General features: G+C 48.8%; 2 protein-coding genes across 6 annotated transcripts; one reads left to right on the forward strand and one right to left on the reverse strand.

The window, feature by feature from the left end:
• Positions 1-285: 285 nt before the first annotated feature.
• On the reverse strand, positions 286-10,440 carry PPT2 (palmitoyl-protein thioesterase 2). Of its 3 annotated transcripts, none has more exons than XM_053601337.1 (9): positions 9,767-10,275; positions 9,250-9,440; positions 8,869-9,022; positions 8,313-8,408; positions 8,119-8,226; positions 7,198-7,281; positions 6,997-7,081; positions 2,018-2,072; positions 286-422 (listed from the first exon to the last, which is right to left on the reverse strand). In XM_053601337.1, the coding sequence occupies exons 1-9, from the start codon at positions 10,251-10,253 to the stop codon at positions 351-353; spliced, it is 1,332 nt and encodes a 443-aa protein (XP_053457312.1). In that variant the 5' UTR covers positions 10,254-10,275; the 3' UTR covers positions 286-350. The 3 variants fall into 3 exon arrangements, with proteins under 3 accessions (XP_053457312.1, XP_053457313.1, XP_053457311.1); XM_053601338.1 differs by lacking the exons at positions 286-422; positions 9,767-10,275 and adding exons at positions 1,000-1,826; positions 10,350-10,440; XM_053601336.1 differs by lacking the exon at positions 286-422 and adding an exon at positions 1,000-1,826.
• Positions 10,109-16,200, forward strand: PRRT1 (proline rich transmembrane protein 1). 3 transcript variants are annotated; one of them, XM_053601342.1, is made up of 5 exons: positions 10,109-10,239; positions 12,711-12,792; positions 13,688-14,226; positions 14,841-15,026; positions 15,156-16,200. In XM_053601342.1, the coding sequence occupies exons 2-5, from the start codon at positions 12,774-12,776 to the stop codon at positions 15,330-15,332; spliced, it is 921 nt and encodes a 306-aa protein (XP_053457317.1). In that variant the 5' UTR covers positions 10,109-10,239; positions 12,711-12,773; the 3' UTR covers positions 15,333-16,200. The 3 variants fall into 3 exon arrangements, with proteins under 3 accessions (XP_053457317.1, XP_053457315.1, XP_053457316.1); XM_053601340.1 differs by lacking the exon at positions 10,109-10,239 and having other exon boundaries at positions 12,659-12,792; positions 14,011-14,226; XM_053601341.1 differs by lacking the exon at positions 10,109-10,239 and having other exon boundaries at positions 12,661-12,792.
• The last annotated feature ends 6,598 nt before the right edge of the window (positions 16,201-22,798 follow it).

Raw genomic sequence — 22,798 nt, forward strand, 5'->3', positions numbered from 1 at the left:
TTGCCTTCCCCTCCCTCTCTTCCCACCTGGCTTCCTCTCCTTGAAGACTTCAGGCAGACCAGCCTCAGCAGCAACAGCTCAAACTAGTGGGTGGCTGGGGCAGGCTGGGAAGGAGAGGAGGGGCTGGGCCAGAGTCCTCCTACTCCTGCCCCCTCCCACAAGCCTCCTCTTGGCTCCAGCCTGATCAGCTCAGTGGGATCAAGTCCCACCACCCTAATCCTCACCCCAGCAAAGGGCTTCCTAGAAGTATCTTCCCAACCCTCTGAGGCCCTCTATTTCTGGACTCCCCAAATGAGCAGTGGCTACTGGCTCTTGGCCCCACCTACAACCCAATACAGACCAGGGGAGAGTTAGGGGGCAGGCAGAGGCAGAGCTGGCAGGGAACAAAGCAGGCCGGGCCATGGGAGAAGAGGCAAGATCAGCTGAGGAAAGAAAGAAGGGCAAGTTGTCACAAAGGAGCAGGGGGGCAGCTCAGGGCACCAAAGGAAAAACTCCCCCCATCTCTTGGTGACATTTATTAGGGCTTAGGGGAGAACAGAGTTGAGTCAGCTACCACCCCCCATGCCAGAGCAGACAGGGCCCTATTGTCTTAGCCAAAATTCTTTCTTTCAAGGAAGAGGAGGCTCATTGTCTAGCCCCTCACCCAGCCCTGGCCTACAAAGCTCAAAAAGGGGCACAATAAATGCCCACCCTGACCCTCAGCCCCCTGTCTAGCCTGGGGGTGGCAAGCACATTCCCGCGAGGCTGAGGCCGAGGCCCAAACTAGTGGAGCTCTGGGCTCAGTCCCCCAGTCTTAGGCTGTGACAGGAAGAGAATTGTCTTCAGCAGGAAAGAACCCACAGAGAATCAGGAACCACAGAATGGGCATTGAAGAGAGAACGGAAACACCAAGGAGGTCCCCACCCCAGACCAGGCATCCGGACACCTAAGCCTCAAGCTCTCCATGCCCACCGTCCTTGGGGAGCCAGGTCCCCTTACCTGGAAATAAGCCAAGCCACGCTGAGGAAATGAAACTTTATTTTCATAACACCCATTCAAGGGTAGTTAAAAGGGCTGGAGCCTCAAAGAAACTAGGCTCCCAGGGATACCCAACACTGATCATAGGGACTGGGGGATCCCCAAACCTGAGATGGGCCTCATGGGCCACAGATATTCCCCAACACTGACACTTTGAGAATGGAACTGTCCCCATGGGGGAGCCTCAGAACCCCACTCTCATGGGTAGTTCCTCTTGGGGTTTGGAAGAGCTGATGACAAGGGAGTTCAGAGAAAAAGGGAACATGGGGAGAACAGAAGCTAAAAATGTCCTGAGTGGCCTGGAAGAAGACCCCTGTGGTGGGCAGGGGCTGGGTTCTCCTTCTGTACAGCCAGATACAGAGGAGCAGCAGCAGCAGCAGCAGGAGCAGCCACAAGTTAAAAACCTGGTTCTCACTTCCCAACTTTGGCCTTGGGAGAAAGAGAAATCATGGAGCCACCCTCCAAATGAGAGGATATGAGGTAGGGGAGACCAGAACTTGTCATTCACAGAAAAACAGAAGAGGGGGGTTCTGGGAGTCCTGATGGGTGGGGGGCAGTGTGGGAGCAATGAAGGGATCATAGGCACGACAGAGCCTGACATTTGCCTTCCAAGGCCACCACTTGGTCTCTGGGCTTGGGAGGTCCTGGGGATTCTAAAGATATCCTCAGGAGAGCCAAGGTTCAATGCAGGTCGCATAAAGGGTGCGGTTGGAGTGCCAGGCTGTGTGGGCAATACCGGCCATCGGACACCTCACTATGGCCCCCCGGGCCAAAAGAGTCTTCAACCCAAAAGAATCACGCAGATAAACCTTCAAGATAGGCAAAGGGACACAGAAGCATTGAAGAAAAACACAAGGAAAGACAAAGTGAGTTAGTGCTGGTGTCCTGGGCCTCCTCCCCACAGGGTGAATCCTTCAGCTTAGGGGTCAGTGGCAGGGAGGGCTCCAGAAAGAGGTGGGACAGTGAGTGAAGAGAGGGGAAGTCATTCCAGGGGGCTCACCAGTTGCTCCTCCATATCCAAGACTGTCTCATTTGCATCATAGAAACCAAAGAAGCTACAAAGAGATTTAAGGGCAGGTTATCAGAAGAGCTGAAGAAAATCAAGGTATGTAGGGTCCTTCAGGAACTTACAGCCTACTGAGGAGACAGGCAGCAGGGAGGACACCCCACAATATTTAACTGACTGAATATCGCTATCTCATGAGGTGATACACTGAGGATACAGCATCACTTCTGTAGAATTACCATCAGAAATGCATAACCTGAATCTAATCATGAGGAAATATCCAACAAACACAAACTGAAGCACATTCTACAAAATAGTTGATCCATGTGCTTCAAAAGTATCAATGCTAAAAAAAATAAATAATTATCAATGGCTGAGGCCAGGTATGGTGGCTCACACCTGTAAACCTAGCACTCTGGAAGGCAGAGGCAGGTGGATTGCTTTAGCTCAGGAGTTTAAGACCCTGTCTCTAAAAATAGCCAGGCATTGTGGCAGTGCCTGTAGTCCTAGCTACTTGGGAGGCTGAGGCAAGAGTATCGCTTCAACCCAAGAGTTTGAAGTTGCTGTGAGGTATGACACCATGGGACTGTACTAAGGGTGACAAAGTGAGACTGTCTCAAAAGAAAAAAAGAGGCAGCGCCCGTAGTGGTTACAGCGCTGGCCACATACACCGAGGCTGGCAGGTTCAAACCCTGCCCAGGCCAGCTAAAACAACAATGACAACTACAACCAAAAAATAGCTGGACGTTGAGGCAGATGCCTGTAGTCCCAGCTACTTGGGAGGCTGAGGCAAGAGAATCACTTAAGCCCAAGAGTTTAAGGTTCCTGTGAGCTGTGACACCACGGCACTCTACCCAGGGTGACAGCTTGAGACTGTCTCAAAAAAAGAAAAGAAAGAAAAAGAAAAAAATATCAACAGCTGGGCGCAGTGGCTCACACCTATAACCGCAGCACATGGGGAGGCCAGGCAAGAGGATCACTTAAGGCCAGGAGTTTAAGACCATCTTGCACAACATAGCAAGACCCTCTCTCTACAAAAAAATAAAAAATTAGCCAAGTACAGTAGCATACACCTACAGTCCTAGCTACTCAGGAGGCTGAGACAGGAAGATTGCTTGAGCTCTGGAGTACAAGGTTACAGGGAGCCACTATTGTGCCACTGCCCTCCAGCCGGGGTGACAGAGTAAGGCTATGTTTCTAAAACAAAAAAGACATGACAACTAAATGCAACATGGGATCCTGAGTTGGATCTTGCACTGGGTATTATTTTCTATAAGAACAATTGAAAAACTTTGAATAAGAGTACCATATCAGGCTCGGCATCCATAGCTCAGTGAGTAGGGCACCAGCCACATACACCAAAGCTGGCGAGTTCAAGCCCAGCCCAGGCCAACTAAACAACAATGACAACTGCAACTAAAAATAGCCAGGCGTTGTGGCAGGTGCCTGTAATCCCAGCTACTCTGGAGACTGAGGCAAGAGAATCGCTTAAGCCCAAGAGTTGGAGGTTGCTATGAGCTGTGACTTGACAGCACTCTACAGAGGGCAACATAGTGAAACTCTGTCACAAAAAAAAAAAAAAAGTATCATATTAATGTTAATTTCCTAATTTTGATAATTATGTTGTAGATATGTAAAAAAGTCCTGTTTACACTAACAGTGATACGTACACTGACACACTGAAGTATTTAGGGGTAAAGAGATATCATGTCAACAACCTACTATCAAAGGGGTCACACAAAAAATTATATATATTTAAATGTTTAGTAAGCTTATATTTAATTATATTAACAACATTAACACATATAAGTATATATAGAGAGAAATATATATATAGAGAGAGAGAGAAGGTATTTATGTAAACATTATAAAATATTAACATTCGCGGAATCTAGGTGAGGGGTACACATACTAGTTTTTTGTTGTTGTTGTTTGTTTTTGAGTCTCATTATGTCACCCTTGGTAGAGTGCCGTGGCCTCACAGCTCACGGCAACCTCAGACTCTTGGGCTTAAGCAATTCTTTTGCCTCAGTCTCCCAAGTAGCTGGGACTACAGGAGCCCACCACAATGCCTGGCTTTTTTCTTGTTGTTGTAGTTGTCGCTGTTTGGCAGGTCCGGACTGAGTTTGAACCCGCCAGCTCCAATGTATGTGGCTGGCGCCCTAGCCACTGAGCTACAGGCGGCAAGTCTATCTTCTAGTTTTTGGGGGTTTTTTTGTTTTGTTTTCTTTTGTTTTTCCAGTTTTTGGCTGGGGCTGGGTTTGAACCCGCCACCTCTGGCATATGGGGCCGGTGCCCTACCCCTTTGAGCCACAGGCGCCACCCTCTTCTAATTTTTTTAAGTATGAAATTTCAAAATAAAAAGGTGTTGAAATTTTTTTAATTAAAGATTTTTTTGTTTGTTTTTTTTAGAGACAGTCTCACTCTGTTATCCTAGGCAGAGTGCTATGTCATCACACTTCACAGCAACCTCAAACTCTTGGGCTCAAGCAATCCTCTTGCCTCAGCCTCTCAAGTAGCTGGGACTATAGGCATGCACCACTAGGCCCACCTAGTCTTTCTATTTTTAGTAGAGACGGGTCTGGGTCTTGCTCTTGCTCAGGGTGGTCTTCAACTCTTGAGTTCAAGCAATTCTACCACCTCAGCCTCCCAGAGTGCTAGGATTACAAGTGTGAGGCCACTCAGCTCCACCAAACTAAAGAATATTTAACTAGCATGGGCACTGAGTGGACCCTGGCCATGAAAAACTGAATAAATGCTATAAGTGTTAAGTCCAATGGACTATGGGAACAAAGTGGAATCCCACTACCCTAGTTTTATTATTTATTATTTTATTCTATTTTATTATTTTTTTAATCCAGAAGTGAAAAAAGATGTAAACTACCCTAGGTTTAGAGCATCAACAAAGGCTTCCCAGCAATGAACCTGGACCAGGTAAGGCCATCCTGGGCAAAGGGAATCATAAGAGCAAAGGCACACAGGTGAGGCACAGCTGGGTACAGATGGAAGCCTGGAGGTTGTGTTGAGGGGTTGGATTTCAGAACCAGACAGGAAAGACCTGGATTTGAACCCCAGATCTGCTACACTCTCCCCACGGTGTGTGTTTGAGTATATTACTTCTCGTCATTGTCCCATATAAGAATATAAGAATACTTCATAGAGAGGAAGTGAAACACTATGGTTAAGAGCCAAAGAGCCAGGCGGCGCCTGTGGCTCAGTGAGCAGGGCGCCGGCCCCATATACCGAGGGTGGCGGGTTCAAACCCGACCCTGGCCAAACTGCAACAAAAAAATAGCCAGGCATTGTGGTGGGCGCCTGTAGTCCCAGCTACTCGGGAGGCTGAGGCAGGAGAATCGTCTAAGCCCAGGAGTTGGAGGTTGCTGTGAGCTGTGTGACGCCACGGCACTATACCAAGGGCGATAAAGTGAGACTCTGTCTCTACAAAAAAAAAAAAAAAAAAAGAGCCAAAGAGCCAGATAGCCTGACCTTACTGATGATTAACTATGAATGTGGGCAAGTTATTTAATCTTTGTACCTAAGTTTCCTTCATATGTCAAATGAAGATAATAGTAATTATCCCATAGGGTTGTTGTTAAAAATCAAATGAGCTAATATATGAAAAGTACTTAAAACAGTGACTTAGGACATAAAAAATGCTACAAAACCATGATCATCATCATTCATAGGGTTGCTATAGATGTGAAACAAGATGATGTATATAAAACTCATTCCTTACTATTATATGATTACAATATCATACAGGATGTCATGCCTTTACTCAAAACCCTCCAGTGTCTTTCCATCTCACTCAGAAAAAGAATCAAAGGCCCTAGTTGCCAGGGACTTTGCGGAAGTAGGGATGAGGAGCTGTTTAATGGATACGGAGTTACAATTTGGGGGGAAAATGTTCTGGAGATGGATGATGGTGATGAATGATAGTTATACAACAATGTGAATGTACTGAATGCCATAAAACTGTACACTTCAAAATGGTAATTTTTGTTATGGACATTTTATCACTCACTCCCTCACTTCCTTCAGTATCTGTTCAAATAGGAATTCTTCCAGGAGGACTTCTCTGGCCACTATTGAAACTAGGCCCCGGGCTGGCACAGTGGCTCAAGCCTGTAATACTAGCACTCTGGAAGGCTGAGGCAGGTAGATTGTTTTAGCTCAGGAGTTCAAGACCTGCATGAGCAAGAGAGAGACCCCATCTCTCTCTACTAATAGAAAAACTACTTAGGCATTGTGGCAGGTAGTCCCATCTACTCCAGAGGCTGAAGCAAAAGGATCACTTGAGCCCAAGAGTTTGAGGTTGCTGTGAGCTGTCTACCCAAGGAAACTTCTCTTTCACTTAATGCTGCATCACCAGGCCCCAGAACAGTGCCTGTGTTCATAGTGCTCAACAATTAACTGTTGAGTGACTAAAATAGCTCAGGTGACATTCAGATCATTCATGACCTATAACAGAGGTAAGCACATAGTGCCATGGAGCCACAGATTTTCCTGAGGAATAGGATGGAGGAGATAAGGATAGAAGCTGTCACAATAGTCCAGATAAGTAAAGAGGTGGTAGAAAAATGTGACAAAATGGCATGGAACTACACACATACATTGTACCAATATCAATTTCCTGGTCTTGATATTGTGCTATAGTTAGGTAGGATGCAACTAATGGGGGAAACTGGATGGTCTCTATACTATCTTTGCAATTTCCTATAAATCCATAAGTATTCCAAAATTTAAAAGTTTTTACAAAGGGAGAGTGGTAGGGAAGAAGAAGAAATAGAGTTTCCAAGACTTAGTAACTAGCTAGATACAGGGGTTGGGGTATGACCCAAGTTTTGTCATTGGGCAACAGGATGAATGGTGGATCATTAACTGAACAGTGAGAGAAGCAGGCATGAGATAAAGATTGGTGGGGAGTGGAGAATGTCTTTAGCTGGTCTTCAGGTCACACAGTCCCTCATTACCTGGACTGCCAGGGAGTAATAACACCATCATCGGGGCCCCCAATCAGCACCAGATGGCCCACACGAAGAAAGTTCTTCCGCCATGCTGCAGGATGGGAAGAAGAGAGTCTGAGTCAAAGGAATCAGAGTGGAATGGGTTGGAGAGAGGAACAGAGGTCAGAGAAGAAGACAAGGGACATAGGTAGAAGCCTGGATTCTCACCTGTGGCATTAGGATGATCTCTTTCCCCATTAATCAGGGCCAGGAAGCTGCTGGCATTGAGGTACAAGTCATCATGGTGAGGGTCTGGGTAGAAACAGCAGTTAACAAGATAGAGAAGCAAAGAGGGGAAGTAAGACGAGAGGCTGGAGTACAAGTCAAAGTGGATAGCAATAAAATAGTAACAATAATAATTGGTTGAGTTTTTTGTTTGTTTGTTTAATTGTTTTTGAGACAGAGCCTCACTTTTTTGCCCTGGGTAGAGTGCCATGGTGTCATAGCTCACAGCAACCTCAAACTCTTGAGCGTAATTGATTCTCTTGTCTCAGCCTCCCAAGTAGCTGGGACTATAGGCACCCACCACAACACCCAGCTATTTTTTTGTTGCAGTTGTCATTGTTGTCTATGTGGCCCGGGCTGGATTCAACCCACCAGCCTTGGTATATGTGGCTGGCACCCTACCCACTGAGCTATGGGCACCACCAATAAAAGTAATTGTTAACATGATAGCAAGCACTTTTATCTAGCACCGACATGAGTCAAGTATTATTCAAGGTACTTTGCGTTCATTAACGTATTTAATCTTCACAACCAGCCTGTGTGTAATATGGTATATTATTTTTTTCCAGGTAAGAAAAACTTAGTATCTTGCTCAAAGTTACCTAGTAAGATCAGGCTTCAAGCCCAAGTAGTCTATCCCACCCTTTACAGAAAAGGTTTGTGGACCTTTGCTGAGTATACTCCCTGAGAAAATAAGGTGACACACATACTCTAAAAAGTACCTGTTCAAATAATAATTGCTCAGTAAAGGTAAGTTATCATTAATGTCTTCATTACTGTTGGTTATGGTAGAGGTGGAAGCAGCAGACCCCACACTCTACAGCACCCTCTCCAAGAGGCTCCAGTTTAGTATCCCCCACTCACCATGCCAGTAGTTACAGATGGAGAATTCCTGGCCCCACGGGCTGTAACAGATCCGATAGAGGTTGGATCGCATGGAGGTGGGGAATAGCCACTTCAAATAGTCTGTGTCTGGCAAGAGAACAGCAATGCCAGGTGACCATAAACCTCTTGCCCCCAAAACTCAGGACCTTCTATGGAGCCCAGTGCCCACTTACCTCCATATTGTCCCATCTGTGGAGAGGAGAGGGAGATGAAAGAATCCACGTTGTGATCATCCATGACAGAGAGCAGTGCTCGGCACACCAGGCCTCCTGCAGGCAGAATGCCACACATTGGACAGGGACTTAAGAAAAGCCAGGCCAACAGTACCTGACCCACTATGCACCCCTAACACTACATAAAAGAGACTGAACCTCACAGAAGACAAGCACATCCTGTGCCAACAGGTCAGAGATCTTGTAAGTAACAGAGCCAGAATTATATGCAGGGCCTCCTGACTCTACCTCTAGGATGCTTTTACCTCCCCCATTAGCCTTTATGCCCAAGTGCCATGGGTAATGGGAAAAGAAGGGGCAGCAGTGCAAGCAGCCTCCCTCCCTTTCAAGACACAAGAGATAAGACCCACATGCTGAGGGAAGTCAGAAAACAAGGGCTCAAGTACCAGACCTCTGGCTGGAGCAATGTGGTAAAGATAAAGGGACACTATAAAGTGTCCCTTAGATATGGATCAAGCCGTAGGGCTTAGGAGTTGAGGGCAAGAGAGTTGCCTACCCTGGGAGTAGCAGATGAGATGCACTCCTTGAGGGGCCTTTGCCATGATGGGGACCACAGCCTCTCGAAACCCTTGCACCTGTTCCCACAGGGGTCGCAAGCTCTCTCTCCCATCGAAGAGATCGAGCACTGTCACCATAGTCCCGGGATGTGTCTGTGAGAAGGGGTCAATGCAGCCACCAAGCATGGGCTTAAGAACCACACACACACCACCCCCTACTCCGTGTCCACATGAGAACCAGGGATCTCATCATCCCCCAACTCTCCCCACGCCAGCACCATTTCCCTAAGGACCAGAGTGTGGCTTTTAATTCCCCACTTTCCTTCCCCAGCAACTACAGACGCCTCTGATGGCCTCTACCCAGGTGTCCTTTGCCAGACCTCATTGATGTATTCCAGCAGGTGGCGGAAGTTGTACGAGCTGTCGAAAAGCCCGTGCACCACGATGACCGGCTTGTAAGACGTGCGGTGAGGCGAGGGGGCTGCGGGTAGCAGCAGTGGCAGGAAAGGCAATAGCAGGAGGACCCACGCCGAGAGGAGCCGCTGCCCCCAGAGCCCCAGCATGCTGCCGCCTGAGAAGGGGCAATGAGAGCCCATGAAGGAGATGACAACACTCTCCCCTCGGAACAGACGCTGCAGCAAAGCCTCCCCTCCCAGCTCCCATACTAGGTCTTTGTCATAAAATAGCCTACTTACTCCAGTGGTCTCCTTACAAACACACCTCCCTACCACGTTGATGCACCAACGCGCACCCAAAGTCCCGCCCCCAATTCAGCACTCGGGGGTTTGTCCCCAGACCCAGTATCTTCCTAATGTATCACCCGAGACATACGCAACCCGAGGTTCCTCAAGACCCCTGAGCAGCGGCCCAGGTCCCCTGGAAAGTCCAAACTCCCACCTGGCCTGGCTCGCTCCGCCTGCTGTTTACTTCTCCCAAGTCTAGAACCCACGGGGGAGGGGAAGAGCTTGTGAGTGAAGAGCACGCAGGGGAATGACGGATAGGAGGGGGGAGGGCGGGCAGCTCGGGGTCGCGCAAAGCCGTCACGTCCGGGGCTTTCCCTGGCAACTGTGCGAGCGTCCCCAGCAACACAGGCGGGGGACCGGAGGGGCAATGGAACATTCCACTGTGTTTTAGGAGCTGGGGAGGAAATAGGCGGAGCGATCCATTGTAGGCCGATGGGGAGCAGATAAAGCAACAAACGTGTCCTGAGACTAGAAAGAAGGCCGCTCCGGAGCCTGCTGCACCCAGCGACCCAGTGGTCTAATTTCCCCACCTTTATTCGCCCCACTTTCCAATCCAGTCGTCCGGCTCTGCGGCTGAACTTGAAGTTTTCTCTCCCAAAGGGAAGGTGTGGGATGGAATAGGAAAAGGTAGTTCTCCGCATTTCGTTATACACTGGGTGAGGGCAGGATGGCCTGGAAGGCTGAAGCCAGCCTGAGCGTACGCTTCCACCCCCGCCCGCCCCAGGACAGCGTCTTACAACTCTTCATTCTGAAGTGCGTGTTAACGTCCTTGTCTCCAGAGACGCGGAGAGTCCTCGAGGCCTCTTGAGCTAAGTGCAGCTTGGCCCAGTTTCTCCTGCCCTACTCTACTCCCTTCCATATATACGACCCACCCCAAGGGCGGAGTGCCCATGAGGCTCCGCTGACTCAAGCCATAGTGATTTGGACTAGTCTTTTATCCTGACCGACCCCCACCGTCCAACCTTCGGAGCTCTCTATGGGCGGCTTTCGACCCAGACCCTTTCACTATCGCAGGACTTCCGATTACCTGGAGCTTGCACCTCTCCGCCTATCTGGGACCCCTACTGGGTACCCTTGTGCCCCAGTTGGGGCTTTTACTTGTTAAGACTTTTACATTTAAAGATATTTCTCTTGTGAAAAAGATTTGTCTGCATGTCTGAACCCCTCTCTCAGTTCACAATGTCTTTGCTCAATCTAAACTCATCTCTCTTGATCTAATCAATTTGCACTTGGTTTTGTGTAAAGTGAAGATGAGGTTGGGGTGAGAGGTTTAGGGCTTACGCAAAAGCCTAAGAAACCAGAAGGACCGGTATGAGGCCAGGATCTCAATCTGTAGGCCTGGGACTGGTTCTGGCGGTATACTTCTCTGTATACTCCGCTTGGACAGGGAGGGACATAGCCCGGAGAGCGGCTGCTGCTCCCAGTATGTATGTATGTATGGGGGGTGGGGGGGAGGTGGCGGGGAGAGGTTCTAAAGATGGAGGATGAGGGAAGATGATGATTCCCTAGCTATGTTTTTGCAGAAACAAAAAAAAAAAATCCAACTTGGGTAAATCTTGGTAGACAGCCTATCCTCACCCACGCGCTCCCAAGATGTAATAAGCAAATAAAAAGACTGCAATAACGCTGTGCCTGAGGTCGACTCCGAAGGTGGAGGTGCATCTTGGTGAGAGTGGTGGGTGGGAGTAGGAGGATTTAGGGAATGGTTCTGAACACAGATGGAGCCAGGAACTCTGAGCAGCCCACCCAGAAAGGGAAGAATGGGAGAATAAGTACACATTCCCAAACCCAGCTGCCAGAAATGAGCAGTTGTCATCCCCACCTGCACCCCTCCCCCTTCAGCTCCTTAATCCTGGATGAAGACGTATCCATGCACCAACCCCCACCCCACCCCCAGCAGAGCCAGGCTATTCCCCAATTCTAGACCAGAGACTCCCACTGTACTGCCAGGGTTGCAGGTCCACCGTACCCTGGGAACTTTTCAGGCCATCTCAGTTCTTCCCTCTGCCCAATTCTCTCTCACAGACAGTTATTCATCTCTTTTGTTTTGTTTTATTACTATTTTTTGAGACAGAGTCTCACTTGTCACCCTCAGTAGAAGTGGTAGCGGCATAGCTCACAGCAACCTCAAACTTTTGGGCTCAAGGGATCCTCTTGCTTCGGCTTCCTGAGTAGCTGGTACTATGGGCACCTGCCACACCCCCAGGCTATTTTTTAGAGATGGGGTGGGGTCTCACTCTTGCTCAGTCTAGTATTGAACTCATGAGCTCAGGCGGTCCACCTGCCACAGCCTCCCAAATGCTAGGATTACAGGCATGAGCCTTACTCATCTCTTTTAAAGGGGAGGACACAGGCCTGACATGGTGGCTCACACCTGTAATCCTAGCACTCTGGGAGGCCAAGGCAGGTGAATTACTTGAGCTCAAGAGTTCAAGACCAGCCTGACCAAGAGCTAGACCCAGTGTTGTGGCAGAAGCCCGTAGTCCCAGCTACTCAGGAGGCAAGAGGATTGCTTAAGCCCAAGAGTTTGAGGTTGCTGTGAGCTATGATGCCACAGGCACTCTACTGAGGGTGACAAAGTAAAACTCTCTATAAGTAAATAAATGGACACTAGGGCCAAGAATTTGGGGGAAGGTATCGGTAACTTGCAAGAAACTCTGAAGAAAGCTAACGTGGGGAAGACCTCACAGAGCCGAGTCCTAGCTATTCAGGAAGGAATTGTGGTATTGAATCCACTAAGACCTGCTCACTTCCTCCCACAATATAATCGCTACAGAAAGTCTTGGAGGGAGAGACTCGAGAGAATTCTCTCTCCCTCCTTCCTTCCCTTAGTCCCACTTGCTTGCCTGGTCTTTCCTCCCTGTTTCCATGACAACTCCAAGGGAGCCTAAACTGGGAGCTTGAATGCTGGGGTGAGAGGAGGAGAGAGGTGGTCCCAGAGCCGGGAGATACTGAGAAGGGCAGAACATCTGAAAGGCTCCCCCTCCCTCGTCTCGGTCCCTTTAAGCTCCCCCCCTCCCCGCTCTCTCTCCGCCCCCCTCGGCTGCCTTCATCTCTCCATCTCTGCGCTGCTGCTGGCTGCGCCATCCTGCACCCAGACTCCAGCACTCGCGGGACCCCCGACTCCAGCTGCAGGAACCCTGTCCAGTGAGACCGCAGGCATGTCATCCGAAAAGTCAGGTAAAAAAGCAATAACAAAACCTCCTGCCCATTCCACCATCTCCAGACTCTCCCCAGCTCCCTTTCTTACCCCTCCCTAGCGGTGGTTCTGTTTCATTCCCCTTCTCTCTAGCTCTCAATACCCCCACCCCCTCTTCTTTCTGTCTCCTTCCCTTCTCTTCCTTTCCTCCTTCCAATCTCAGCTTATGCCCGTTGCCAACAACATGGGCAGGCGGGCAGGTTGAGAGGGTGAAGGAGGTACAGAGTGGCTTACCATCAACAAGGTACTGCAGGGAGAGCATCACTGAGAGTGCCAGATGGACAATCACAGGCTGGCATGGAGACATTCAGTCAGGAAATATGGAGACGTAATTAGATGGGGGTTGTCAGGAAAGTAAAATCCAGAGGAGTCTTTTTTTATCTGCTCTAAAAGAGATCCTGAGAGTCTAGGGCACTCTCCCCTACTGAAGGGAGGGCAGGCTGGAACATGTTATCCCACATGTGTTTATACAACTGTTGAATTGGTACACATTATTAACACAGGACTGCATGTCTACACAGGCGCACACACAAGTTTAGGTCCAATAGGCTATCCCAAACGCAGCTATAGCAAAGGATAGAAGATTGGGTCCGAGAGTGAGAGCTGTGTGTATACTGATGAAAAAGGAAGAGGAGCAAAGGAGAGTAGCGACCTCAAAACTAGATAGAAAGGAAGAAGGTGCAGACGGCCTAGATACAACCCCTCTCTTGCCCCACCAAAGGGAGAAGGCTTCTCATGCATCTCTCTCTCTCTCTTTCTCTCTCCCCCATTATCTTTCTCCATCCCTGACCGGCTGTGTCACCCCTTACCTCTCCTCAAAACTCATCTCTATCTGTTAATTCTTCCCTTACCCTCTCCTCCGCTCACCGCCCCCAGGGCTGCCAGACTCAGTCCCTCACACTTCTCCACCGCCCTACAATGCCCCTCAGCCCCCCGCCGAACCCCCAGCCCCACCCCCATCGGCAGCCCCTTCCTCTCACCACCACCACCACCACCACTACCACCAGTCTGGCACTGCCACCCTCCCACGCTTAGGGGCAGGTGGCCTGGCCTCTTCAGCAGCCACGGCTCAGCGTGGTCCCTCGTCCTCCGCCACGCTGCCGAGGCCCCCCCACCACGCCCCGCCCGGCCCTGCGGCTGGGGCTCCCCCACCCGGCTGCGCTACCTTGCCCCGCATGCCGCCCGACCCTTACCTGCAGGAGACTCGCTTCGAGGGCCCACTTCCCCCGCCGCCACCTGCCGCCGCCGCCCCGCCCCCACCAGCACCGGCCCAGACTGCTCAGACCCCTGGCTTCGTGGTGCCCACGCACGCGGGGGCAGTGGGCACGCTGCCACTGGGGGGCTACGTAGCGCCCGGATACCCCCTGCAGCTGCAGCCCTGCACTGCTTATGTGCCAGTCTACCCAGTGGGCACGGTGAGTGCAGGGCAGATGGGAGTGGGAAGAGGGGGGCACAGTGGAACAAGACTTGAAGTTGGAGACACAGTGAAGACTGTTGGGATAGGTGGAACCAGGGAACAGGTGGTGTTCCTGGGACAAGCCCTGGAGAGAAGAGCTCCTGAGAGGAGAGTGACAAAGACTTGAGAATTGGTGTGGGAGGAAGGCTACTGGGATCAGAGGTCAGGGCTTGGGAGGGGGGATAGCCTAGAGGTCTAGAGGACATCTGGTAAGAAGGAAACCTCCAGGAAAGAGGAGAAGAAATGGAAGCTGGGAACCAAGGGGGATGAGGGAGAAGCCTGGAGGGAAGAAACAAGGTCTGAAGTGAGGCCAGGACAGTCACGGTGTGACTATACCTTAGGGGAGACGGTGTGAAGACCCCCAAGAGTATGGGTATTAATGATGCAGTGAAGGGAGGAGAGGATCCTAGGCAGAATGAATGGATGTCTGGGAAAGTAGGAGATGATCATTTCTTTGAGAAGCAACGAGTAAGAATGGTGCCTTTAAAACCACTTTGCCAGCCCTCCAGTGCTTATAGGCTGAGAAAGGGTCAGAGTGACGTCCTTTCCCCCACCCCAACTTTCCTTCCACAGCCCTATGCAGGCGGGACTCCAGCGGGGACGGGAGTGACCTCGACTCTCCCCCCACCACCACCGGGCCCAGGGCTGGCCCTACTGGAGCCAAGGCGCCCGCCGCACGACTACATGCCGATTGCGGTGCTGACCACCATCTGCTGCTTCTGGCCTACCGGCATCATCGCCATCTTCAAGGCAGTGCAGGTGGGGCTTACTTGGTTTTTCTTAGTCCCAGGGAGTGCTGGGCGTTCTGGGGATTGTTTTAGAGGGAGGCTGAACCATTTGAGAGAGGCAGCAACTCCTGGACTTCCTTCCATCATCCCTCCCCCATAGGTGCGCACGGCCTTGGCCCGGGGAGACATGGTGTCGGCCGAGATCGCTTCACGCGAGGCCCGGAACTTCTCTTTCATCTCCCTGGCTGTGGGCATCGCGGCCATGGTGCTCTGTACCATCCTCACCGTAGTCATCATCATCGCGGCGCAGCACCACGAGAACTATTGGGATCCCTAAAAACGCCCCCAGTCGGTACCCATCCTGCGCCCCTCGACTTCCCAGGCGCGTTCTGCAGTCATGCCGCGGACCCAGTGGGTGCCCTGAACACCCGCCTTTGGGGCCGTCGCACTTGGATACATCTTAAACTCCGCCTCCAGGGAACCTCTCACCTTTTGAGCAAGCTCCGAATTCAGTTCCTCAGGAACCCCTTTAAAGCCCACACCCCCAGGGACGCCGCTTTCTGGGGTCCAGACCAAAAGCTGGGCCGTCTGTTGCTCCAGGTTCCCACCCCTTCAAAGTACAGCGCCACAGGCAGAGCACCCTTGGTCTGGTCCCCAAAGGCCCGCCTCCTCTATAGGCTCCGCCCCAGCTCTGACAAAACCCCGCCTCCAGGTCGGCAGGCTCCGCCTTCTTCTCCGCGGGGGTAATTCAGTCCAGTGATTGGGTTTGTGGCTTCAGGCCTACCCCACCGACAGACAGATTCTTCTCTTTCTTCGGGCAGGAGGACCGAGCCCCGGGGTAGCCACACCTCCACGCGCACTCCCTTTTTTGCAAGTATGGTTTTGTCCCTCCACCAAGGTCTCTGCCTATTTTCTTGCTCATCCCAGATCCTGTCCTTTTGTTGTTTATGGAATGACATTTGAGGGGTTTCTGATTTAGGACCCTTCTTCCTGGAATAAGAAACAAGTCCTGTTCTCTGTAAATACTCCCTTCCACCCATACCAACCCTTGGGCAGCCGGCTGAAGGGAATACAGGATATGGGCCTTCCAATCAGGGAAGAGAGCCAGCCGGCTCCCAGTCCCCCTTGCAGCCCCGCCTTGTTCTGATCCGTGTGTGAGTGTGTGTGAACTTCTGAAAGACGATATTAAAGAGACAGTGGATTTATTGCCCACAATTCCAAAGACTGTGGTCCCACGAAGATCCCACCCTTTTAGTTTCCTCTTTCATTTTTCTTCATTTCTTCGGGGGCGGGAGGTGGAAGAGGGGGGAGGACTGACAGAGATTAAAGTTGGGGAGACAGATGCCCAGACCACGAGAAGGACATACAGATACAGGGACCAAAGGAGCTCCCTAGGAAACTGTCACGGAAGACCTTGGGGTCTACTCTCAATGGGCCTTTTCTTCCCCCTGCCCTCCTCTTCCATTCCCTACTATCCCCAGAACTCCAGGAAAGCAAGAGGGCAGACAATTGTGAAGAAGTTAGTTAAGGACAGGGTAATGAGCGGGGAGAAGATGCAAGCTGCCCATAGCTGTTCCTGACTTCGGGCTGGAAGGAGGGGTCAGACAACTTAGATTAGAGCCCCACATGATGTACTGTACCAGGCACAGGGAGACCAAAGAGGCCAGAGAGTTGTGGGAGCACCCGGGAGGAGGTCCATAACCTCTGAAGTCCCCCTGGGACTAGGTGCCCTCTCCTAAGCTGAAGTTAACCAGAGGGCCTCTTTGTGAGGGAGGTGGTGATTAGGAGGTGACATAAGCAGTGGACGAGACAGGGTCCTACCCTAAATTTATGTGTTTATGCAACATGCAGACTCCATGCAGGATACTGATGAAACATCTGTCCACACAGCACGTGTGACCTCTGACATCATGGAGCTCACAATCTTACAAGGGAAGCCATGCACTGAGGAGAAGGGAAGGAGGGTAGAATGAGGCATGGATATCATGGGTTCTCCTTTGGATGTTTCAGATTTAACGTGCCTACCTTACCAACTTCTTTTTCAAAAGCCCTTTAAGATTCCCTATTGATAACTATTTACAAAATTTCAAGTTGGCCTTTAACCCTTCCTATAATTTAAGATCATCTGCCTTCTCTAGTCTAATTTCCAACCAAACTGAATACACATCATTGGCACCTCCAGGTATTTCCTTAGTTGTTCTCAAATCTTAGACCTCCTTCCCCAATCTCTGCTTATTATAAACCAAATTGTTTGGAACTTCTCTGCACTGCAGACCACCTCTTGGCTATAGACCACTTCTAGGTTTTTGCTCTTGATGTTCTCTCCCCTTTCACATCTGCCTCTCTACTTGGTCAAATTTTATCTATTCTTCAAGGTCCAGGTCAATTCATCCCTTTCTCCAACAAGGACTCACTCTACCTTCCAGGTTGGATTAGAGTGATGGGTTTTTAAATATAGACCCAGGCATTCCTTGGAGCAATGGCTACATTAGAATCCTCTCAGGAGCATTTAAAAGTCTCAAAGCCCATGTTGCATCCTAGACCAATTAAAATATAATCTCTGAGGGTGGGACTCAGGCATTAATATTTAAGACATGCCTAGATAATTCTAGGCTTAGAGGCACTGCAGGTACCACCTAGAGAGACAGGAGAGGTAAAAAGGTGGCTTCAAATGGGAAATTTTTATTTAGAAGAGTATCTGGATCCAAAATTCTTCCATTTTTCACATTATCTGCATTTTTTTATCTCTTCCCTCTTGCTATATCAAAGGCAAAAGCCAAGTCTAGTTTATCTTTGATTTTCTGATTTTCATCAGATAAAATCTCTTCTACCAATCTTTGGATTCAGTCGAAATGAAAGGAATTAAGCAAAGGGAGAAATGCATAAAAATGACTTCTCCAAGACTCCTCTTCCCTTAGGGGGAAACAAAATACTCCAATTTGAATCTCTTGTTACCTTACCTCAGCTCCCTCTGTGCATGGTGCCCTTGGTTCTTGCACCTCTATCCACAGAGACTCCATCTCCAGGAGAGGCTCTGGCCTCCCATAACACCTCCTTGGGTGGTCTGAGTCCTCCATGATTCAATTCTGGGTCAGCACTACCCCTTATGCAGTGAAGATTCAGCACCTGGATCACAGTCTTTCTCTGCTTCCTCTGTCATTCATTATTTTTCATTAACAGGCACCTCCTCTATTTTTCATGTTCTCAGTGTTCATGTAGATCATCCAGTACCCTGGCCTCCAGAGATCTGCTTCTCTCCACTTCCTAGATACTCTCTCCCTGTGTCACAATTTCAACTTGGTTGCCACCAATAACTGCCACCCCTCCAAGGTCTCACTTTAGTCTTTAGTCTTTTCATGCCACCCCCCCACAGTACCCCTATTCCAAAAATTCTTCAACCTCATCTAGGCCTCCCAGGCATCAACTCTACCTAATACTTTTCATTTCTGTTGGATTGCCTCAATTTCCCGTTTTCCTCATTACCCAGTTTAGATTCCAAGGTTCAACACTGTCATCACCTCTCATCATACCCTTGAGCCCCCACCCTCCATCACATTTTCTCCCTGGTTAAATCTCACCCTGCTTGCTCCACACCTGCACCCAACAGCTGGGGAAAAACACACAGTCATACTGACTGCTCTCACTTCCTGTGGGCCCTCAGTGTGGCCTGCCAGCCCACATTTCCCTGATTGATTCACATCCCCCAAATCTGAGACCACAATTTCAAAGATGATACCCTTTCTTCCTATTTCACTGAGAAAACAGAACCTTTCTTTTTTTTTTTTTTTGCAGTTTCTGGCCAGGACTGGGTTTCAACCTGCCACCTCTGGCATATGGGGTCGGCGCCCTATTCCTCTGAGCCATAGACACCGCCCAAAACCAGAGCCTTGCAAAAGAGAACTTCCTCATAGTCCAACCTGAAATCCACCAGCCTACCTGCATCTCTACCACAGAGGCAACGCAGCTGACCTGCTCCCAGCCCCCACCTCATCTGTGCCCTGGGATCCTTCTCACCTGCTTGAAACATTGACTTCTAAAATCACCCCCATGTGTCCCACATAATTGGTTTTCTCCTCTTTATTCTTTCTTTCTTTTTGAGACAGTCTAAAGCTGTCACCCTGGGTAGAGTGCTGCGGTGTCAAAACTCACAGCAATCTCCAACTCTGGCTCAAGCGATCCCCTTGCCTCAGTTTTCCTATTTTTAGTGAGACAGGGGTCTCACTTTTGCTCAGGGGTCTCAAACTCATGAGCTCAAGCAATCCACCCACCTCAGCCTCCCAGAGTGTTAGGATTACAGGCATGAGCCACAGTGCCCAGTCTCAGTAAAGAGGCTTCCCTCTCTTTACTGAAACATCCCTATCATGGGCTGCGTCTGTGGCTCAGTCGGTAAGGCGCTGGCCCCATATACCGAGGGCGGCAGGTTCAAACCCGGCCCCGGCTGAACTGCAACCAAAAAATAGCTGGGCATTGTGGCAGGCGCCTGTAGTCCCAGCTACTCGGGAGGCTGAGGCAAGAGAATCGCTCAATTCCAGGAGTTGGAGGTTGCTGTGAACTGTGTGATGCCATGGCACTCTACGAGGGCCATAAAGTGAGACTCTGTCTCTACAAAAAAAAGAAAGAAAGAAACATTCCTATCATCATACAAACATTCTATAAAAATATACCTTGTGTTTGAAAAGAAGAAAAAACTCTTGCTGCTTACATGTATAGTAAAAGTACAACATTCGGAATTGTGCTTATCCCCTGGCAGTAAGAAAGTATGACTGGAGAGGGACACATAAGGAAGAGCTTCAACAATACTGGAAAGACTTTATTTCTTAAGCTGGCTGTTTGTTTAATCATTCTTTGTAGTATGCATGTATACAGCAGGTGCCAAAAAATATACGCACATTTTAAGAAAGGAAAAACTGTATTAAAATTGTAATAGTCTGCCTGACATGTGGCTCACTCCTGTAATCCTAGCACTCTGGGAAGCTGAGGCATGTGAATTACTTGAGCTCAGAGTTCAAGACCACCTTGAGCAAGAGTGAAATCTCTATCTCTAAAAATAGCTGGGCATTGTGGTGGACGCCTATAGTTCCAGCTACTTGGAAGGCTGAGGCAGGAGGATCCCTTGAGCCTAGGAGTTGGAAGTTGCTATGAGCTATGACACCACAGCACTCTACCAAGGGCGATAAAATGAGACTAGCTCAAAAAAAAAAAAAAATGGTGTACTACTCAAGTCACATTTGACTTCTGCAACTAGGAGGTGCTCAATGTGTTTTGTATTTATCTGTTGTTATTAGTATATATTGAGTACTACAATTTTATTTTATTTTATTTTATTTATTTTTTGAGACAGAGCCTCAAGCTGTCACCCTGGGTAAAGTGCCATGGCATCACAGCTCACGGCAACCTCCAACTCCTGGGCTCAAGCAATTCTCCTGCCTCAGCCTCCCAAGTAGCTGGGACCACAGGCACCTGCCACAATGCCTGGCTATTTTTTGGTTGCAGCCGTCTCTGTTGTTTGGCGGGCCCAGGCTGGATTTGAACCCGCCAGCTCAGGTGTATATGGCTCGCGCCTTAGCCACTTGAGCCACAGGTGCTGAGCCAAGTACTACAATTTTAATACAGTTTTTTCCTTATGTATACATTTTTGGCACCCTCTATATATGCATATACATTATAATTTTGTGTGCATAAAGTTATTCATATTTACTTGTAAATTTACCTCTCATTTGACCCAACTCTCTTCATGACCCAGAGTCAAATAGCTGGGCTCAGTACCTGTAGCTCAGTGGCTAGGGTGTTTGGCCACATGCACCAGGACTGGCGGGTTCAAACCCTGCCCAGGCCTGCCAAACAACAATGATGACATCTACAACTAGTCCCAGCTACTTGGGAGGCTGAGGCAAGAGAATCACTTGAGCCCAAGGGTTGAGTTTGCTGTGAGCTGTGATGCCACGGTACTCTACCAAGGGTGACATATGAGATTCTGTCTCAAAACCAAAAAAGAAAGAAAGAAAGAAAAGAAAAGAAAAACTGAGACAAGAGGATCGCTTGAGCCCAGGAGTTGGAAGTTGCTGTGAGCTATGATGTCATTGTACTCTACTGAAAGTGAGAAAGTAAGACTCTGTCTCAAAAAAAAAAAAAAAATTAGAATTTCTTTTTTTTTCTGAGACAAAGTTTCACTCTATTTCCTAGGCTGGAATGCAGTGACGCTATCATAGCTCACCGTAGGCTTCAACTCCTGGGCTCAAGTGATCCTCCTGCCTCAGCCTCCTAAGCAACTAGGACCAAAGTGGAGGGGCACCGTACCAGTTATTTTTCTTTTTGTTAAAGACAAGAGTCTCACTAGGTTGCCCTGGCTGGTCTTAAACTCCTGGCTTCAAGTGATCCTCCCACTTTGGCCTCCTAGAGTATGGGGATTACAAGCATGAGCCACTGTGTCCAGCACAGACCCCTAAATATTTATTAGAGGGCCTTTAAGACTCTATCATTGGCCTTCTCCTCTACCCTAATCCAAGCTCCTATGCTACCATTGTCCTTTGACTAGCCCCTTAACTGGATTTTCTGCTTCCATTTTTGACTGATACAGTTTATCCTCTGTATAAATCCAATCTTTTAAATTACCAGATGAACATTTACCTGCTCAAAACCTTCTGGTGGCCCCTGGCCTTGTTCCTCCCCACCTTTCTGACTATATGCCCTGCCACTCTTTCCTTTGTTTACTCTGCTATGCCCACTCTGACCTTTTTTCTGTTCTGTGAATTTAGCATAAAAATACAATATTCCTTCCTGCCTCGTGGCCTTTGCACTCCCTTTTTCTCTTCCTGAACACTCTTTCTCCAGATATATGCATGGCTGCTCCCTTAAATTATTTACGTCTTTGCACAAATATCACCTCCGAAAGGCTTTTACTGATCACTAAAATATAGCAGCACACATAGCATTTTCTACCCATTCTCTTATCCCGCTTCATTGTGTTCACAACACTTGTTGCTACCTACCATTGTATTATATTGATTGAGTTTTATTGCCCATCGTCTTCACTTGAATGTAAGCTACAGAGATCCAGGGCTTTTTTCTACTCTTATTCCCAGCACACAGCACCATGCTTGGGCCTCTGTAAAGATTCCTTAAATGTCTGAATGAATAAGTAGCTCATAAAGATGTGCAAGGAGAAAATGAGATGATATTTATGAGGCTCTTAGCACAATGCCTGGTATTGTGGTCACAATGCATGGTCAGTGTTTGGTAAAGGGGAGCTCTTATCATTAAATACTCCACTGCCAAAAAAGCTGCCTTTCATTGCCTTCTGCCTGACAACCCTGCATATAAGGCAAGCACAGCAAAATGCTTTGGGAGCAAAGAGGAGGGATGAACAATTTTGACACAAATCTCAGCAGAACTAAAAACCACAGAAACTACCAAAGCCAAACAGAGGGGAAATTTATTTAGCCTTTAGAAAGCTAGAATTTTTGTCTCTCATGCTGACAATAAATGGGAGAGGTAAGTGCAGCATATGGCTCCATGTGATGAATATGGAATGCAGGGGAATATGAGAGCATAAACACCTCCAACCAGCTCATTGCATGGTGACAAGACAGCACCCAGTACTGGCATACCCTGGGAAAGCTGTGATTGGTAAGCCAGAGATGAATAATTTGGGTGTCTTTATCTCTCCTGCCTTATGTTGCTTCTTCTACCTGCAATTAATCCCTTCCATTTCTACTTGTCAAAATTATGGCTATCTTTCAAGGCTCAACTCTCTGAAATCCTTTATGAAGCCTTTCAGATCACCCTGGTTGGAAATAACTTCCC

The sequence above is a fragment of the Nycticebus coucang genome, chromosome 9 (genome assembly GCF_027406575.1).
Source record: "Nycticebus coucang isolate mNycCou1 chromosome 9, mNycCou1.pri, whole genome shotgun sequence".
NCBI lineage: Eukaryota > Metazoa > Chordata > Mammalia > Primates > Lorisidae > Nycticebus > Nycticebus coucang.

What these genes read in the sequence shown, in the direction of transcription:
- PPT2 (XM_053601336.1), bottom strand. Translation starts at nt 10,253, where the DNA reads ATGCGGAGAACTACCTTTTCCTATTCCATCCCACACCTTCCCTTTGGG. An exon ending in TGCTGGAATACATCAATGAG is followed by an intron (nt 9,023 to 9,249) that starts GTCTGGCAAAGG and finishes CCCTTCTCACAG; the next exon opens with ACACATCCCGGGACTATGGT. An exon ending in AGATCATCCTAATGCCACAG is followed by an intron (nt 7,082 to 7,197) that starts GTGAGAATCCAG and finishes CCCATCCTGCAG; the next exon opens with CATGGCGGAAGAACTTTCTT.
- PRRT1 (XM_053601340.1), top strand. An exon ending in CAGTCTACCCAGTGGGCACG is followed by an intron (nt 14,227 to 14,840) that starts GTGAGTGCAGGG and finishes TTCCTTCCACAG; the next exon opens with CCCTATGCAGGCGGGACTCC. An exon ending in CCATCTTCAAGGCAGTGCAG is followed by an intron (nt 15,027 to 15,155) that starts GTGGGGCTTACT and finishes CCTCCCCCATAG; the next exon opens with GTGCGCACGGCCTTGGCCCG.